Raw genomic sequence first — 14,695 nt, 5'->3', positions numbered from 1 at the left:
ACAAAAAGCTGTCCGTGAGAAATACAGGGCTCAAACCTGCCACTGCTAACGACTGGCCTTGCGCTTTGTTGATTGGCATGGAAAAAGTTAAACGAATCGGGAACTGTAATCGCTTTAAAGTGAATGGCATTTCTTCAGTGATGATTGGGATACTGGAAATGAAGACGTCTTCTCCTTTGGCACATCCAATTAGAATCGTTACTTCAATGATGTAATTGTGCAATTTCTTCACGCAGAGTCTGTTGCCATTGCTGTATATAGGCTAGCAGAAATACCCGACGCTTTCCTGGTTTTCTTCAATTACTGGGAGGATTGGAAAAGTGACAAACCGTTATAAAATGAATAAACTGTTATAACAGAATTAAAGGTGTCACAAACCATTGTAAAGGCATATATATACACGTCTGAAACGCATTGTTGGAAACCACGGTAACCAAAGTAAACGTTCCGAAAGTAATTGTTGAGGTCCCAAAACCATTGTTGCCCGACTGTTTTTCGCCCATTTGCCCAGCTCTGACGAACTTTTAAAGTAGCCTACGGTTCAATCCGGTCCTGTTTGGTATATATGCAAAATCTGGTGACGATCGGTCTAAAACTGTAGATTTGTATAAAGAACATACATACTTTCACATTTATATATAAGATGCTAGTTGGATTATCGCCAAGTTTTCTGATTTCTCTGCCAATCTTTAATGTCATGAGGTCGGTTCACAAATTACGAGATACTATAAATAGCAAGGATAATAAACAAAGGGATGTTCAGCACGTCGGTTGCACTTTTCTTGGGGTTGCTCCACCTGGAATTGAAGGTGTGGGGTCATGGTAGGCCTATATTACGTGACATAGGCAGGGCCAGGTTAATTTTCATAGTGAATGGATTATAGTTGCTCGTGGAAGAAATAATCCTAGAATTAATCCAAATTCGGAGTTGATGGAAGAAAATGATTCCAGAATTCATGGAAGAAAAATAATCCCGGAATTAATGAAAGAAATAATCTCTCAAAATTAATCGATTTGTGGAAGAAATAATCCCAGAATTAATGAAAATTTTCAATGAAAGAAGTAATTCGAGAATTGATCGAAGAAATGATCCGAAAATTCGTGGATGAAATAATCTCAGAACTGATGGAAGAAAAATATCCCGAAAAAAAATCCCAAATATTTGGTGGAAGAAAAAAATATTCCAGATTTAATGAAAGAAAAAAAATTCCAGATTTAATGAAAGAAAAAAATATTCCAGATGTAATGAAAGAAAAAATATTCCAGATTTAATGAAAGAAAAAATATTCCAGATTTAATGAAAAAAAATATTCCAGATTTAATGAAAAAAAAATATTCCAGATTTAATGAAAGAAAAAATATCCTGGAATAGATGAAAGAAAAAATATTCCAGATTTAATGAAAGAAAAAATATCCTGGAATTGATGAAAGAAAAAATATTCCAGATTTAATGAAAGAAAAAATATCCCAGAATTGATGAAAGAAAAAATATTCCAGATTTAATGAAAGAAAAAATATTCCAGATTTAATGAAAGAAAAATATTCCAGATTTAATGAAAGAAAAAATATTCCAGATTTAATGAAAGAAAAAATATTCCAGATTTAATGAAAGAAAAAATATTCCAGATTTAATGAAAGAAAAAATATTCCAGATTTAATGAAAGAAAAAATATTCCAGATTTAATGAAAGAAAAAATATTCCAGATTTAATGAAAGAAAAAATATTCCAGATTTAATGAAAGAAAAAATATTCCAGATTTAATGAAAGAAAAAATATCCCAGAATTGATGGAAGAAAATAATCCCGAAAGTAATCAAAATTCGTGGGAGAAATAATCCCAGAATTAATGAAAAATTTTAATGAAAAGAAATCCGAGAATTGATGGAAGAAATAATCCCAAAAATAATGAAAAATATTTCCAAAATTAATGAAAATTCTGAATTGATAAAAATATTGGAACTGACGAAAATTCTAAATTTTTAGTTCCAGAATCGATGAGAATTCAGAATTTATGAAAGAAATAATTTCAGAATCGGTAAAAGCTTTCTATAATTTTGGTCACCCCTCCTCCCCCGTTTGATTCAGAGCTTAAGATGCACCTTCGTTTACTTACTATAAAAACATTTGATATACGTATGTATATATATTTTTTTCATTTCCGTTTATTTTTCATTCTAAGCGACCGCACCTGCCGCACGCCCCCAGAGGGCGGCTCTGCTATGATCTGATATTTTGACCTTGAGCAAATTTTCACGTGCATGTCGAGTCGATATCTTTAGTGCGACTCAAAATATGACTGACGAATCCTTTATCAAAACCGTTCCAGTCTTCCCAGAATAATATACTGTATAAGATAGGAAGAAAAATAACAAAATATAGGAAACACAATCTGATGAGTGTTGAGGGAAAACAACACTCGGGTGCCCTTTTTTTAAGCGCGTGTAACGGACGATAACATGCTTGATAACACTTGTAAAAAGGCGTTCAAACTAAGATATGGAAGTTATATCGGGTGAGATAAGTTATCTGTGAGATAGCGGTGAATAGAAATAGATTTATAATTATGTTTTTTTGTGATAATCTATGAATTGGAGATAATCTCGAGTCTTGGGAAAATAAATTTAATGGCAGGTTTTTCATCGCCCTTTTCTTAGTGTTGAGAATTTTTTTTTCTTGATTTTTTCCTTTACTGATATATGCGACTTCTTCCATAGAACTGCCACATTCTAAAAGTTGAAACACGGGATACTTTTTTTTTGTCTACGAGCTATCAACTCGAAACATAGATGGCGTTAAGGCTCCTAGAAAGGAGGACGGACTCAACGTCCTTCAACTTTGAACAAAAGAACTAGTTTTGCCGCTCCAAGTGACGTCTAATCGTTAAAAAAAAAAAAAAACTGAGCAGAAATTGGTTGTGGGTCTACGATTGGGCTAAGGCACCAATATTACCGGGCCAACACTATCTACAGCAGGCAGCCTCCGCGCGAAGCTCGTGGCGTCACTGAAGTTATTTCACCTGTAGTCATTGGATATAGCAGGCCGACGAATGCGATATCTACCCTTTTTTTTGCAGTGTATCCAATGACTAAAAGGTGCAATAACTTCAGTCACGTCACGAGCTTCGTGCGGAGGCTGTCTGCTATAGATGGTGTTGATCGGTCAGACTCATCTTCCTTATCGTGGAGCGACAAAACAATTTTTTTTTTGGGTTTAAAGTCTAGTCATTCAAAAAAAAAGGTATAGGGAACAGCGATCAGTTACAGCGATACGGGACCACCCTTATCAGACACGGGGTCCGGTGCGAAAATTTCGGGGCTGATTTCATACATGTATATTTTGGGGGGAATCGGCATCCATAGATTTATGCATTGTCACAGAATATTCAGGAATGCTGAAAATATTATCCACTCAAAAAAAAACAAAAAGCAATTGGATGTAAATTAACATAAAAATTAATGAAACTTTTTTGAATCGATGAAAATTCAGAACTAAAGAAAATTTCGAAATGATGAAAGAAATTATTTCAAAACTAATGAGGAAATTAGGACCTAATGATCTGCGAACTAATGAAAATTTACGAATTGAAGAGAATTCTAGCAACAATGAAAATTCAGGAATAAGCAAAGGAAAAAAATCTCAGAATTGATCAAAATTCAGAATTAGTGAGAAATAATTCCACCGTCACCACGGGTGGTCGGCTGAAGTTGGTTTTCTGTGGTTCCCAACTTTTGTGGTTCGCAAATGCGAGTCAATCTCCAGTAAAAAAGACTCGCCACAGAGCAACAGGCCTACAAACAGTAAAAATATTCAGTCACTACACATCACTCACTTCACTTGTGAGATATGCATGGCAGCACTGAAAAATCATACACTTCACCAGATACGCACTCAGACTGTTAGGTACACACTTACACCTCCGGCACAACTCACTAGGTAGTAAATTGCCTATGGTGATAGACCTGACTGGTGCTCGGTGAGAAAAAAGACAAAAAATGACAACACTGACTAGCATACGTCTCAAATCTAGATATTTATCTGAAATTTCTTTCTTCCGAGCACAACTCCAGTCAATGGGCAATTTACTACTACTTAACCGTACACGCATCTCGTAAACATTCCTTGGCGGAATTTCTAATGAATCGGCACACGCCGGAATATTTGTTCTGAGTCTACGTGTGCCCCCAACTTATATGTTGTCAGAGTTGTGCTTGTTTCGTGTTATTGCTGGTGCTGCCATCTGTCTTTCATATTTTGAAGTGAAGATAGTAAATGCTTGAATTTTTTTTCATGCAAGTGTAGTGTTGCCTGCTCTCTGAGGAGAGACTCGTGAGCAATGAGTGCCAGAAGTGGGTTCATCTGTGCCTAATATTCTCATTGCGTATCTACTGTTGTGCGCTAATTTCTAGTGCTGCCATCCGTTTTTCAAGCTATAATTGAAGTGTAAGGATTGAATATTTGTACCGTTGTAGGTCTCTGATAAGCTACACGACCTCAGTGACCTTTCTTCTATCTACGACAAATGGCGCCGCAACAGAACCAACTAACGATTCTCTTCCAGTAATAGGATTGTCGGCACTCTTTGTTCCTTTGGACTATTGTCAGTTCTCTTGTCGTTACAATCGAGATTGACATTTTTTAAATATAAAAAATAGACTCGGAAGAGCAAATACAAAAATGAAATTATTTGATGAGAATGACCATATTTCTTTTATCGAGAAAAATACGGTAATGATAAACACGGGACATCACTCATTCTCGCCAAAAATCATGCCAATTTCAGGCGAAAAATTATCAATTTCTACGTATAAACAAGGGCGTAGCGAGGGGGGGAGGGATGGAGACTTGGAGGTCTGGTCCCCCCCTCTCCCGAAATGTGTGAAAATGATCGAAAAAAGGAAGAAAGATGGCCAAATCTATTATTCTATCACTTTGGTCCCCCCTCCCCCCCCCCCCCGAACGAAATGTCTGGCTACGCCCCTGCATATAAATAACCCTCGGCTGGAAATAAAGTGCTATAGCAAGTTTGCAAGGGGTATTCTAAATTATTTTACAGCAAATAAAAAGTTCTACGCGACAAATATGCGAGGGTTTTTGTGTTCACAATCATATTTTTTTGATACAATCATAATTGTTATGCGTGCAAATCATCTTAATCACTGCTTTTAGTATTTGAGTTAAAGCAAGCTTCGTCAAAAAAAACGGGACATTGCTCTGGAAATTTCTTGGAAAACGGAATCGGTGACGAAAAATGTGTCGTTATATCCGAGGTCGCCACATTTTTCTCTACGTTATAAGCAAGGTTTATTAAGATTATTCTCCGTATAAAAGAAAAATCCGGCACCACCGAATATTGACGTTACAAGCTTGGTCGTTAAAACCGAGTTTGACTGCACGTGAGTGATAGTCTTGCTTTGACATGATCTAGCGATGCGTCACGTTTAATAATTAACGAAAGCAATTGGATATATAAATAGTAATTTTTTTTTTACTATTCTACTTTCAAGGTTGATCGTTACTCCGATCAAGAACATTTATTCACTTGACTTGCACAGAACATGACAGTATAGATTCATATTGGATTCGAACAGCTAAGTTATGATGACGATGACGCGAAAATTTTGCAGTTTGTCACGATTATACAATGGGGGAGCGGGGAGGAAATGCAAATTCGGCGTTCGTTTTTATCAGAATTGATCTTTATTGAGATCATTTTTCGAACAATGAATTCAGAAATTATCAGACAGTTAATTGGAAACATTTTTTCTTCTTAATTCAGATGATGACGTTGAAAGTAATGGACTAGATTCTCGTGAGCAAGCATCCGCTGCATCAAAGGTATGTTTATCGTATCTGTTTAACATTTCTTCAAATAACTTCCAGTGCATGCTTTGATATTTTGTTTTTACCCGTATTTTACAGCCTTTTTGTTTATATCATATATGCTCAACCCATGTCCCCATGCCAAATGTGCCCCCCCCCCTCACATCTTGTTCCAGGATATGGCTGAATGCATGAACGCCAGTACTTTGCCACTGGAATTATCCCGTTGCCGAGATCTCTTCCAGTCCAGCGCTTCGTGGCAGTCTGGAACACTTAATTTTGTGTCGAAAAAAGGAAAAAAAACATACAAAATTTTTTTACAACATGTTTTCCCCGGACAATTGGATACTGTCGCGATTTACAAATTTTGTGGTGATTACAGATCGCTTATAATGCTCCGTAACTGTTTTCAAACCAGTGAAGTGGCTCGCACTCTCCTAAAGCTTGAGCATCCTTTGGTTTATGTCTAAGGTAGCAATATTCATTCACGAAAAATACGGGAAATTTGCGTAGTTAACACGGGATACCGCCAATTGTCTGACCAAAAGTTTCAATGTTAGCGAAACTAAACTTTCAGTTGCCACTGAAATTTCCATACGTGACCCAGAAAAAATTGCTGGTTTGCAAATAAATCGCAATTTTAACCATAAAATGGCAATTTATCCAAAAATTTGGCAACTAATGATCTCCTTATTCACTTCCTGCATTTTTCTCGTTAAATATGGTCATCCCACCGTATTATTTAGCCTTTTATCATTTTTCCCTATAATTATAGTCATACAGATAAACAGTTGCCACCTTGTCTTTCATTTCAAAATGGAAAATGTACTTTTCTTTCATCTGTTCCCCGATTGCGGGGCCCCTTAAAGCGCGGGGGCTGGTACGGCCCCCACCTTTCGCACATCTCTAAGGGCAGCTCTGAGTAGTCTGGTGCCCCGTAGAAGGGAGTGTTCAAATTTCACTCTTTGACCTCTCCTTCAACAATACAAGGGGCCGCCAAAATGCGAGCTTGCCACGACTGATGAAGCATCTAGTTGTGGCCCCGTGCATCAGGCGTTGCACAGGGCCACAACGAGGGCGGGCGACTTAGGTGGAGATACACGTGGAAGTCTGGGGAGGGGGCACGATGATGTTAATTCATATATACGCACAAATAAATTAGATCAATCGACCCCACCTTTGACGCTATCTCATGGCCCTCACATCCTAGAAGAGGGGGCCCCCAGGCTGGAATCTTTTGCGGGCGCCGGTCAGACTTTTCACGGGCCCCTTCTGTAGTTAATTTATAGCGTGAAAAACCAAAAAATGAACTGTTTCGGGCCCCAGGGCTAGATCCCTGTCAGCCCTCCCCCTTTGTGGGGACCATGCGCTATCTCCGTATATCTGCCCATGGCGGGCTGGGGGCGCCAAAATGTATATTGGCCCGGACCACAAAATAAATTTTCGTTTCTAGTTGCGCTGTTCTGCAGCGACGTCGGAGCCGGAGTGACCAAGCATCCACAGGAATTTGTGGCACGCAAGCGATCATCCCCCAGAATTTGCTCAGAAATCAAAATTTCCTGCTAAAAGCTTAAGATGAGCACCCACAGATACGAGATACTTCCAACGACCCTGTGCGTGTATCAGTTTCATCTCCTGATGACCGCTGGTGTTGGAGAAATGTCTCGTCTTTTTTCATCCAATACACCACTACCGTATATCCAAAATCCTAGACCAAAGATCTTCAACCTTTCTCTAGTAGCGAGCACTACCTGTACTCATATCAAAAAGAAGAGCACCCTTACGCAGAGCCGTCTTAAAAGCATCATGGGCCCCCGGGCCAAGTGGATTTTCTGAGGCCCTACCTGGCAAATTTTCGAAAAATTCAACTACTACTCATATTTTTGAGGCCCCTATTCTCTCGAGCCCCCCGGGTAGGCCCATGCGTTAAGACGGCACTGCCCTTACGGCAAGTTTGGAGAAATGTCTCGTCTTTTTGATCCAATACGCCACTACCGTATCCAAAATCCTAGACCAGACATCTTCAACCTTTCTCTAGTCGCGAGCGCTACCTGTACCCATCATCAAAAAGAAGAGCACCCTTACGGCAAGTTTGACATACGTTAGCATGAAATTGGGACGATTTCATTCCTTGAATGCAATTTGTACAAGGTGTTTATTAATTAGGACGTTGATGTGTGCGGTGGTGCTCGCGAGCACGATATTGGACACGGGCGTCGAGGACTCTGGGGTGCTCGCGAGCAACGGGTTGAAGATTCCAGTCCTAGACCGTAGAAAACGGACAGAAGGAAAACAAGTCAAATCACAGCTGATTGGCCTCTTCCGTGACGTTGAAAAGAAGGCGTGGTGTTCTGCTTGTATGGGATTGTATCCCACTGCTGACGTCAAAAGATGACTAACCAATCGATGACCTTGAGTACTCTACCGTCCAGGATTTAGTATTTTTCTTCCTACTCGAGTTCAGCAGCGAAGAAGGGCAATGACGTTTATGAGATGAGGCTGCGGATTTATGTCCGTGAGGGATTTGCATATGTCACCCGCTCATGGCAGTTTCGTGTAAATTTATGACACCCGATTCCGGCTCCAACTTTTTCCGAGAGACACTCCTCGCGAAATGGATGCTGCTGGCTTCCTTCCATTGTCATCCGAGTGGCAACTATGCCCTGAGATGTCAACAGTGTAAGAGCTTTCGCTTTTGTAATTTTTTGACACATTCATAAATTAATCATATTGACTTCGGTTATTGCGATATATAGCAATTAACGAATGAATTCTGTAAGTACCTTGAACTATCAACTGTAAATATATTTATGCTGTGAGTGTGTGTCATTGATTTAGTATTACGCAATACGTGTTATGTGGCGTGGGTATTGGAGGATTAGATATATTTGTGGGTATCCTACATCTTTAGGGTTTTGTTCAGATAGGGATATATATATTTAACTACATATCCATCACCCTGTGGTTCACCCCCGCCCCCTTTACTTTTATTCTATAACCTCTTCCCCCTCCCCCCCACTAGGATCCAGGATTTCCTAGTCTCCCACCCCCATAGTTAATTCATACTAGAATAAAACCTATATAAATGTTGGATACCCACGGCTTCATTAAAATCAGCTCAGGATATAGAGGTAAAGTATTCTGGATGATCTATGTAAAGGCATATTTACATAGGGTTACTCGGTTTTTGATTTGCTATGCTTTTTTCTTTTTGCCAAGCCCAACATGGTTCCGACTGCAGCCTTCACTGTATAAAATCAAACCCCACCGGCACCACAGTGGTGGTCGGCTGAAGTTGGTTTCCTGTGGTTCCCAACTTCAAGGTACGAATGCGAGCCGATCTCCCCGTTAAAAAGTCTCGCCACAGAGAGCAACAGGCCTGCAACATTACAAATATTCAATCATTACACTTCACTCACAATGTGAAGTATAGATGGCAGCACTGAAACATCGAACACAACACTGGCTACACACTCAGACTATTAGGTGCACACTCACTTTGTTCCAGACTCTGCCACGAAGCTGGGCTGGAAGAGATCTCTGCAACAGGATAAGTCTGGTGGCAGAGACCCTGGCATTCACTCATGTATAAAATCAAAGGCAAAGTAAACTCCTTCGATAAAGAATCCATCAGCGAGTCCTCGAGTTAGATATTCATCTAGTACACATTGCTTGGCACGAAATATTTTGTGACAGTCGTACTCATGGATGGGAAATCTCAGCACGTTACTCAAGGACAGTGCTGTCTTAACACATAGGCCCACCTCACAAAAATGAGAACTGGTTGAAATTTTTAAGAATATGCCAGGTAGAGGGCCTCTGATAAATTACTTGGTTCAAGGCCACACGAGCCTAAGATGGCCCTGCTCAAGGCCAATGCATGACAAGGTCCATAACTAGACTGAGGGCCCCAGAGGAAGCATGCTTGCGGCCCTGCGCATGATGCACATGTAGCTGCACCATTAAATTATGAAAGGTTTCATTCAAAACTGTCCAATATAGTTGTCCAGCAATTTACAGAAAATTCAGACAAATGGTTCTGCACAAGTGAGTGAGCTCTTGACCGAGGCCTGTAACTGAGTGAGAAAATGAGTTAAGGAGCAAAAGAGTGTTGATGAGTAAGTGAGTGAAGTGAGCACATGAGTAAATGGATGAACAAATGATTGAATGAGCGAGCAATCAAGAAAAATAAGAGTGGGTGAGAAGTGAGTGCATGAGAGAGTAAGTGACCCCAAAGCAGAATATGCAGAATTCTGCGATGTACGTTGCAGAACAATTGGGAAGGATTTTAAGAAGAATGTAGAAAACACTATTATGGGAACGGCAGAACATTTCCAGTCAGTCGAGGGCTCATTGCAGAACAATGTAAAATATTCTGCTTTGGGGGTGAGTGATTTTGTCCACTTGCGCTTACCTACTTGCTACATTCATTCATTTGCACAATTGCTTATTCATTCTCTCAAGTATAATATTGGAAGAATAATATGAATTTTTTCACAATTTGCAAAAAACTATTGCAGATTTCAACTGCTGAACTTAAGTTATCAATCTTAATTGATCTCACTGCACAAACTATTTGTTAATATTGCATTGATTGAGCATTATTTTTGTACTGTATAGATATAGGCCTACAGATAATGTGAAAAACAACTTGAGATAAACAAAGTTTTCATTGCAGTGCTATACTTTACTAATTGTAAATGCATGTACTTGACTACATATTTTCACTGATAGGTGGCAGTAAATTTTTGGGAATCTGTTCTCCCTTCCCCAATATCCAACCATGAGCCGCCACTGCTTTTCTTCATTAATACTTGTTGAAATACTGAAGCAGAATAATATTACCTTAGTAGGTATAATATTTAAAAAAAATTTGCGTGAAATTCATCAGGGAATCCTTTATATGAAACACGTTTGACATGTTTATACATAAAGATGTTATATTTTGTGTTTACTGGGTAAGAAAAGGGAAAATATTTGCTACAAGTGGGTCTGACTGTATTGCTTACTTACACTCATTTACATTTAAACAACCTCATGAAAATCGAGATTTTTTTATAGTGAAAATCAACCTTCATTTTGACCAGCATCTGTCATAGTAAAACTAAAATGTTGGTCCTAGTGTTAAGACAGCCCTGCCAACACAATAAGAACAATTTCCTCAGTCGCATGATCGGTTTTGAGCCATCTTCCAACAAAAGACAATCTGAGTTATGGCTACCACTACCCAGCTGTTGGTAACATATATAGCCAAAATTATGAGTGGTTCTAATTTCTTACGATTAGAAGATTCTGAATTGAAGAGAGCCATTTTATTATATACAGTCGAATCCTGTTTTAACGGAAAACTATTATAACCAAATTCTCGTTTTAACTAACACTTTTCTAATCCTTCAGATAAGAATAAAGAACAATGCAAAAATGTTGAATTCGTTTGTAACGATGTCTCAATCTAACAAAGTGATTTCTCCCGTCTCAGAGTTTGCTATAACAGGATTCGACTGTATAGTACAGAGTTTGTAGCAAATATCCTTGTTGTAGACTGAGGCATAGTTGAAATCGTTTTGGCTGTTCATAGACAGATTGGGAATACTTCCTTTTTACTATGGCTGTTCAGTGCCTATATCTTTTAAGCGTGACACCAGTCGTGGGAGCCTGTATTCGTCAATAGTTTTTGAAGTTTCATTTATTAGAAGTTGCACTGCTAATTGAATTTACATGTGTAACTTGAATTCTAGAAATATGCGTGAAATTTTAAAAAGTTATGTGTCTTTTTATACATTTAGGATTACAGTGCACCATCTTGCAGTTACTGTCCTAATACTACTGACGTGAATTGTGATGACCCCAACATGCCTCGCTGGACACGCAAATCTCAACCACAAATCCAGGAGCAGCCTTTAGTGTCGGATGAGAGTAACCAATACGATGCATATCTGGAAGAAGGAGAAGCTGCCGACAGTCACGAAACAAGCAGCTATGAGAGAACCAAAGATGTTGAAACCTGTGATGAGTTAGAAACAAGTGGTTGGCGGAGGAATCTGTCTCTGTACAAAGGGCTGTTGTATTCGTCACTGTCCAGTGTGTTCTTTTCGTTGTCATCTGTGATTGTCAAGTATGCCAAAGATATACCTCCTGGTGAGTTGGCCGTTTTGAGGTTTGTTGGCATCCTTATCTTCACACTACCTGTGGTGATATACAGTAGAGAAGAGCTTTTCGGACCTCGTTCTATGCGCCATCTCTTAATCTTCAGGGGCATTGTAGGGGCAACAAGTTTATTTCTCCGCTTCGTAGCTTTCCGTTACCTCCCGATCGCAGATGCGTCTGTCATTGTTTTTAGTATTCCTGTCTTTGTGTCTGTGTTAGCCAAGATTTTTCTCAAAGAGCCATGCGGCTTTTTTCATTCTTTCATTGTTTTCATGACTTTATTAGGGATCATCCTTATCACTAAATTACCCGTTCTGCTGGCTGACCAAATCGCAAATTATACGCTAGAGTACATATACGGAGTGTGCGGTGCACTGGGGTCTACAATCTTTGGTGCGAGTGTATATATAGTCATCCGCAAAATGACTGGAATCCACCACTCCGTCATTATGTTCAATTTCGGATGGGTTGCCATCATCGAAACGGTGGCACTGACTTTTGCTACCGGCAAATTCACAGCTCCGGCCTGTGGCTTGGAGCAATGGCTCGTCGTTCTGCTTGGCATATTCAGTTTCTGCGGACAGACTCTGCTCACTCTGGCATTGAAGCAAGAGAACGCTGGTCCAGTAGCTGTCGTGAGAGCTGCCACAGACATTATTCTAGCGTTTTTCTGGCAGGTATGGTTCTTTTACGAGATCCCGGATGCTTACAGCATCTCGGGAGCACTTCTAGTGAGTTCCTGCGTTGTGTTAATTAGTGTACGTAAATGGGTCATGTCTCTGCCCGAAAACTCTAGTTTGAAGAGAAAATTGATGTTCATAACCCGTTAAAAAAACAATATATGTGTCCATATATAAATATATGTATATTATTTGTCTTTTTTAAAAACATCTATAAAAAACCTAATTTTTCGTTTGTTTCACATTACATATTCGCTGCTTTGTATTTTTATTTTCCCGTTATTATTTTGATATTCTAATTTAACTAATCAATTTGTTGAGAGATATATATTCTGAAAGATTCTAATGTATGTGATAATTTATCGGTAACGGTTGAGTTTTGTTGAAATATTTGAATTCAGGTATTGTCTGGTCACATACTTAAAACGCTATTTATTATTCGGTTTATCAAACAATCCATTTCCATTGACTGTTTTTTGTTGGTTTTTTGTCTATTATTGGAAAATACTTTTCGGGTAGTTAAATTTTCATTGTAAATGAGCGATAATTCATAAATTTAAAGACTAATAAATTGTGATTTGTCTTATTTGGATGTATCTGTAAAGTGTAAAAATTGGGGGGGAAAAAAGTACATCCAAGTTTTCCCGTAAGTTTAGTCCACTTTGAAGGATTTCATGATGAAATTGGAATATGGTAGAGCTCCACTAATACGAGTTAATCAAGACTGCAAGTAACTTCGATTACTGAATTCTTTTGATTAAGCAGAATTTTTTATCAGTGAATTTTTTGTAGATCTAATCCATTGCTACAAACCCCTATTGGGATAGTGCTGGAGTCGGATTATACCGTAGCAGTTGAATTGTCAAATTTAATGAAATAAGAGTTGTGTGTGTCACTCATTTTAATGACCAATCTACAATGAAACTGCATTGGTGGGTCACTCGGATGATGTTTCGCTCCTGTTATTCACGGCTCCGGCCTGTGGCTTGGAGCAATAGCTCGTCGTTCTGCTTGGCATATTCAGTTTCTGCGGACAGACTCTGCTCACTCTGGCATTGAAGCAAGAGAACGCTGGTCCAGTAATAATAATAAAGCCTGATTGCCCTCTATATGGCGTTCTAATGTTATTAATTCAACCTGGATTATATGCAAGCATGCACTTATAAAAATACCAAAATATGCATATAACAAAACCCAAAATATGCGATAAAAAACCTGAAAAAAGTTAAAAATTCTGACGTGTATTAAAAATAAGAAAATAAGAGTTTTATATAAATCGCCGTGCAGAAAAAACGTGTTTTTAAAATGCATATATTTTCCATTTCTTAGTGCATTCATTCACAAAAAATATCCACACAACACACGCGTGTATATGTAACGTCTATATATTTGTTATTTAGACATTTTTTAAATTTTTCTAGTTAGTCGTAGCTGCTCAGCAATGAAATATCAGTAATAAAAATGTTTGTCACTGGTATTGACGTTAAAAATAGCAAGTTTTTGTTTACCTCATATTTAACTTAACCATTTGACTCAAAAAATGTGGCAAGCAAATAACGCATCTGGCTTTTCCAGTAGTGGCCCATTTGGTGAAAACTTACTGAGGGTTTATTCGAAAAATCTTCCAGCTCGCAACACACATTTATTAAACTATTATAAATTATCCAATTTCTTGTGCTTACATAAATATAATTCAACTTCATAATTATATTTTAACTTTGATCGTGCTATATTTTGATAGAGAAAACAAATCACTTAATATTATCTGCATGGGCAAAAAAAAAAACAATATTATGAAAATATTAGCATTATTCATTTGAAAAAATAAAGTGCAAGATTTTATAAAAAGCCAAAATATGCATATAATCCAGGCTCTAGTTATACAACTCCTGATAATGCATCTCCCTCACTCCGCTTAATCCTTTTACGATCAAAGGACGTAATATTGCGTCCAAATGCCAGTTCAAACAAGTTTACTCTTTTCTTTTTCCTGATCATCCCGAAGCTTTGTTGCAACCTTAAAAAATTTTTCCTTTCGGTTTTTTTGT

At 38.3% G+C, this 14,695-nt stretch overlaps 1 protein-coding gene across 5 annotated transcripts in view; it reads left to right on the top strand.

The window, feature by feature from the left end:
* Window positions 1-14,436, top strand: part of LOC149077182 (solute carrier family 35 member G1-like) — a 38,741-nt gene extending 24,305 nt beyond the window's left edge. For 2 of the 5 annotated variants that reach the window (XM_089244919.1, XM_089244920.1), the window contains exons 3-4: window positions 5,777-5,835; window positions 11,607-14,436. In XM_089244919.1, the coding sequence (XP_089101045.1) occupies window positions 5,777-5,835; window positions 11,607-12,797 (1,250 nt within the window). In that variant the 3' untranslated portion in view covers window positions 12,798-14,436. The other 3 variants (XM_089244923.1, XM_089244922.1, XM_089244921.1) reach the window with 3 other exon arrangements.
* Window positions 14,437-14,695: the final 259 nt, after the last annotated feature.

This window comes from Pholcus phalangioides, unplaced genomic scaffold (genome assembly GCF_987345545.1).
Source record: "Pholcus phalangioides strain wild (caught in Gottingen) unplaced genomic scaffold, Ppha-v1.0 ptg000015l_1, whole genome shotgun sequence".
Classification (NCBI taxonomy): domain Eukaryota; kingdom Metazoa; phylum Arthropoda; class Arachnida; order Araneae; family Pholcidae; genus Pholcus; species Pholcus phalangioides.
This window is presented reverse-complemented; position numbering and strand designations above follow the sequence as displayed.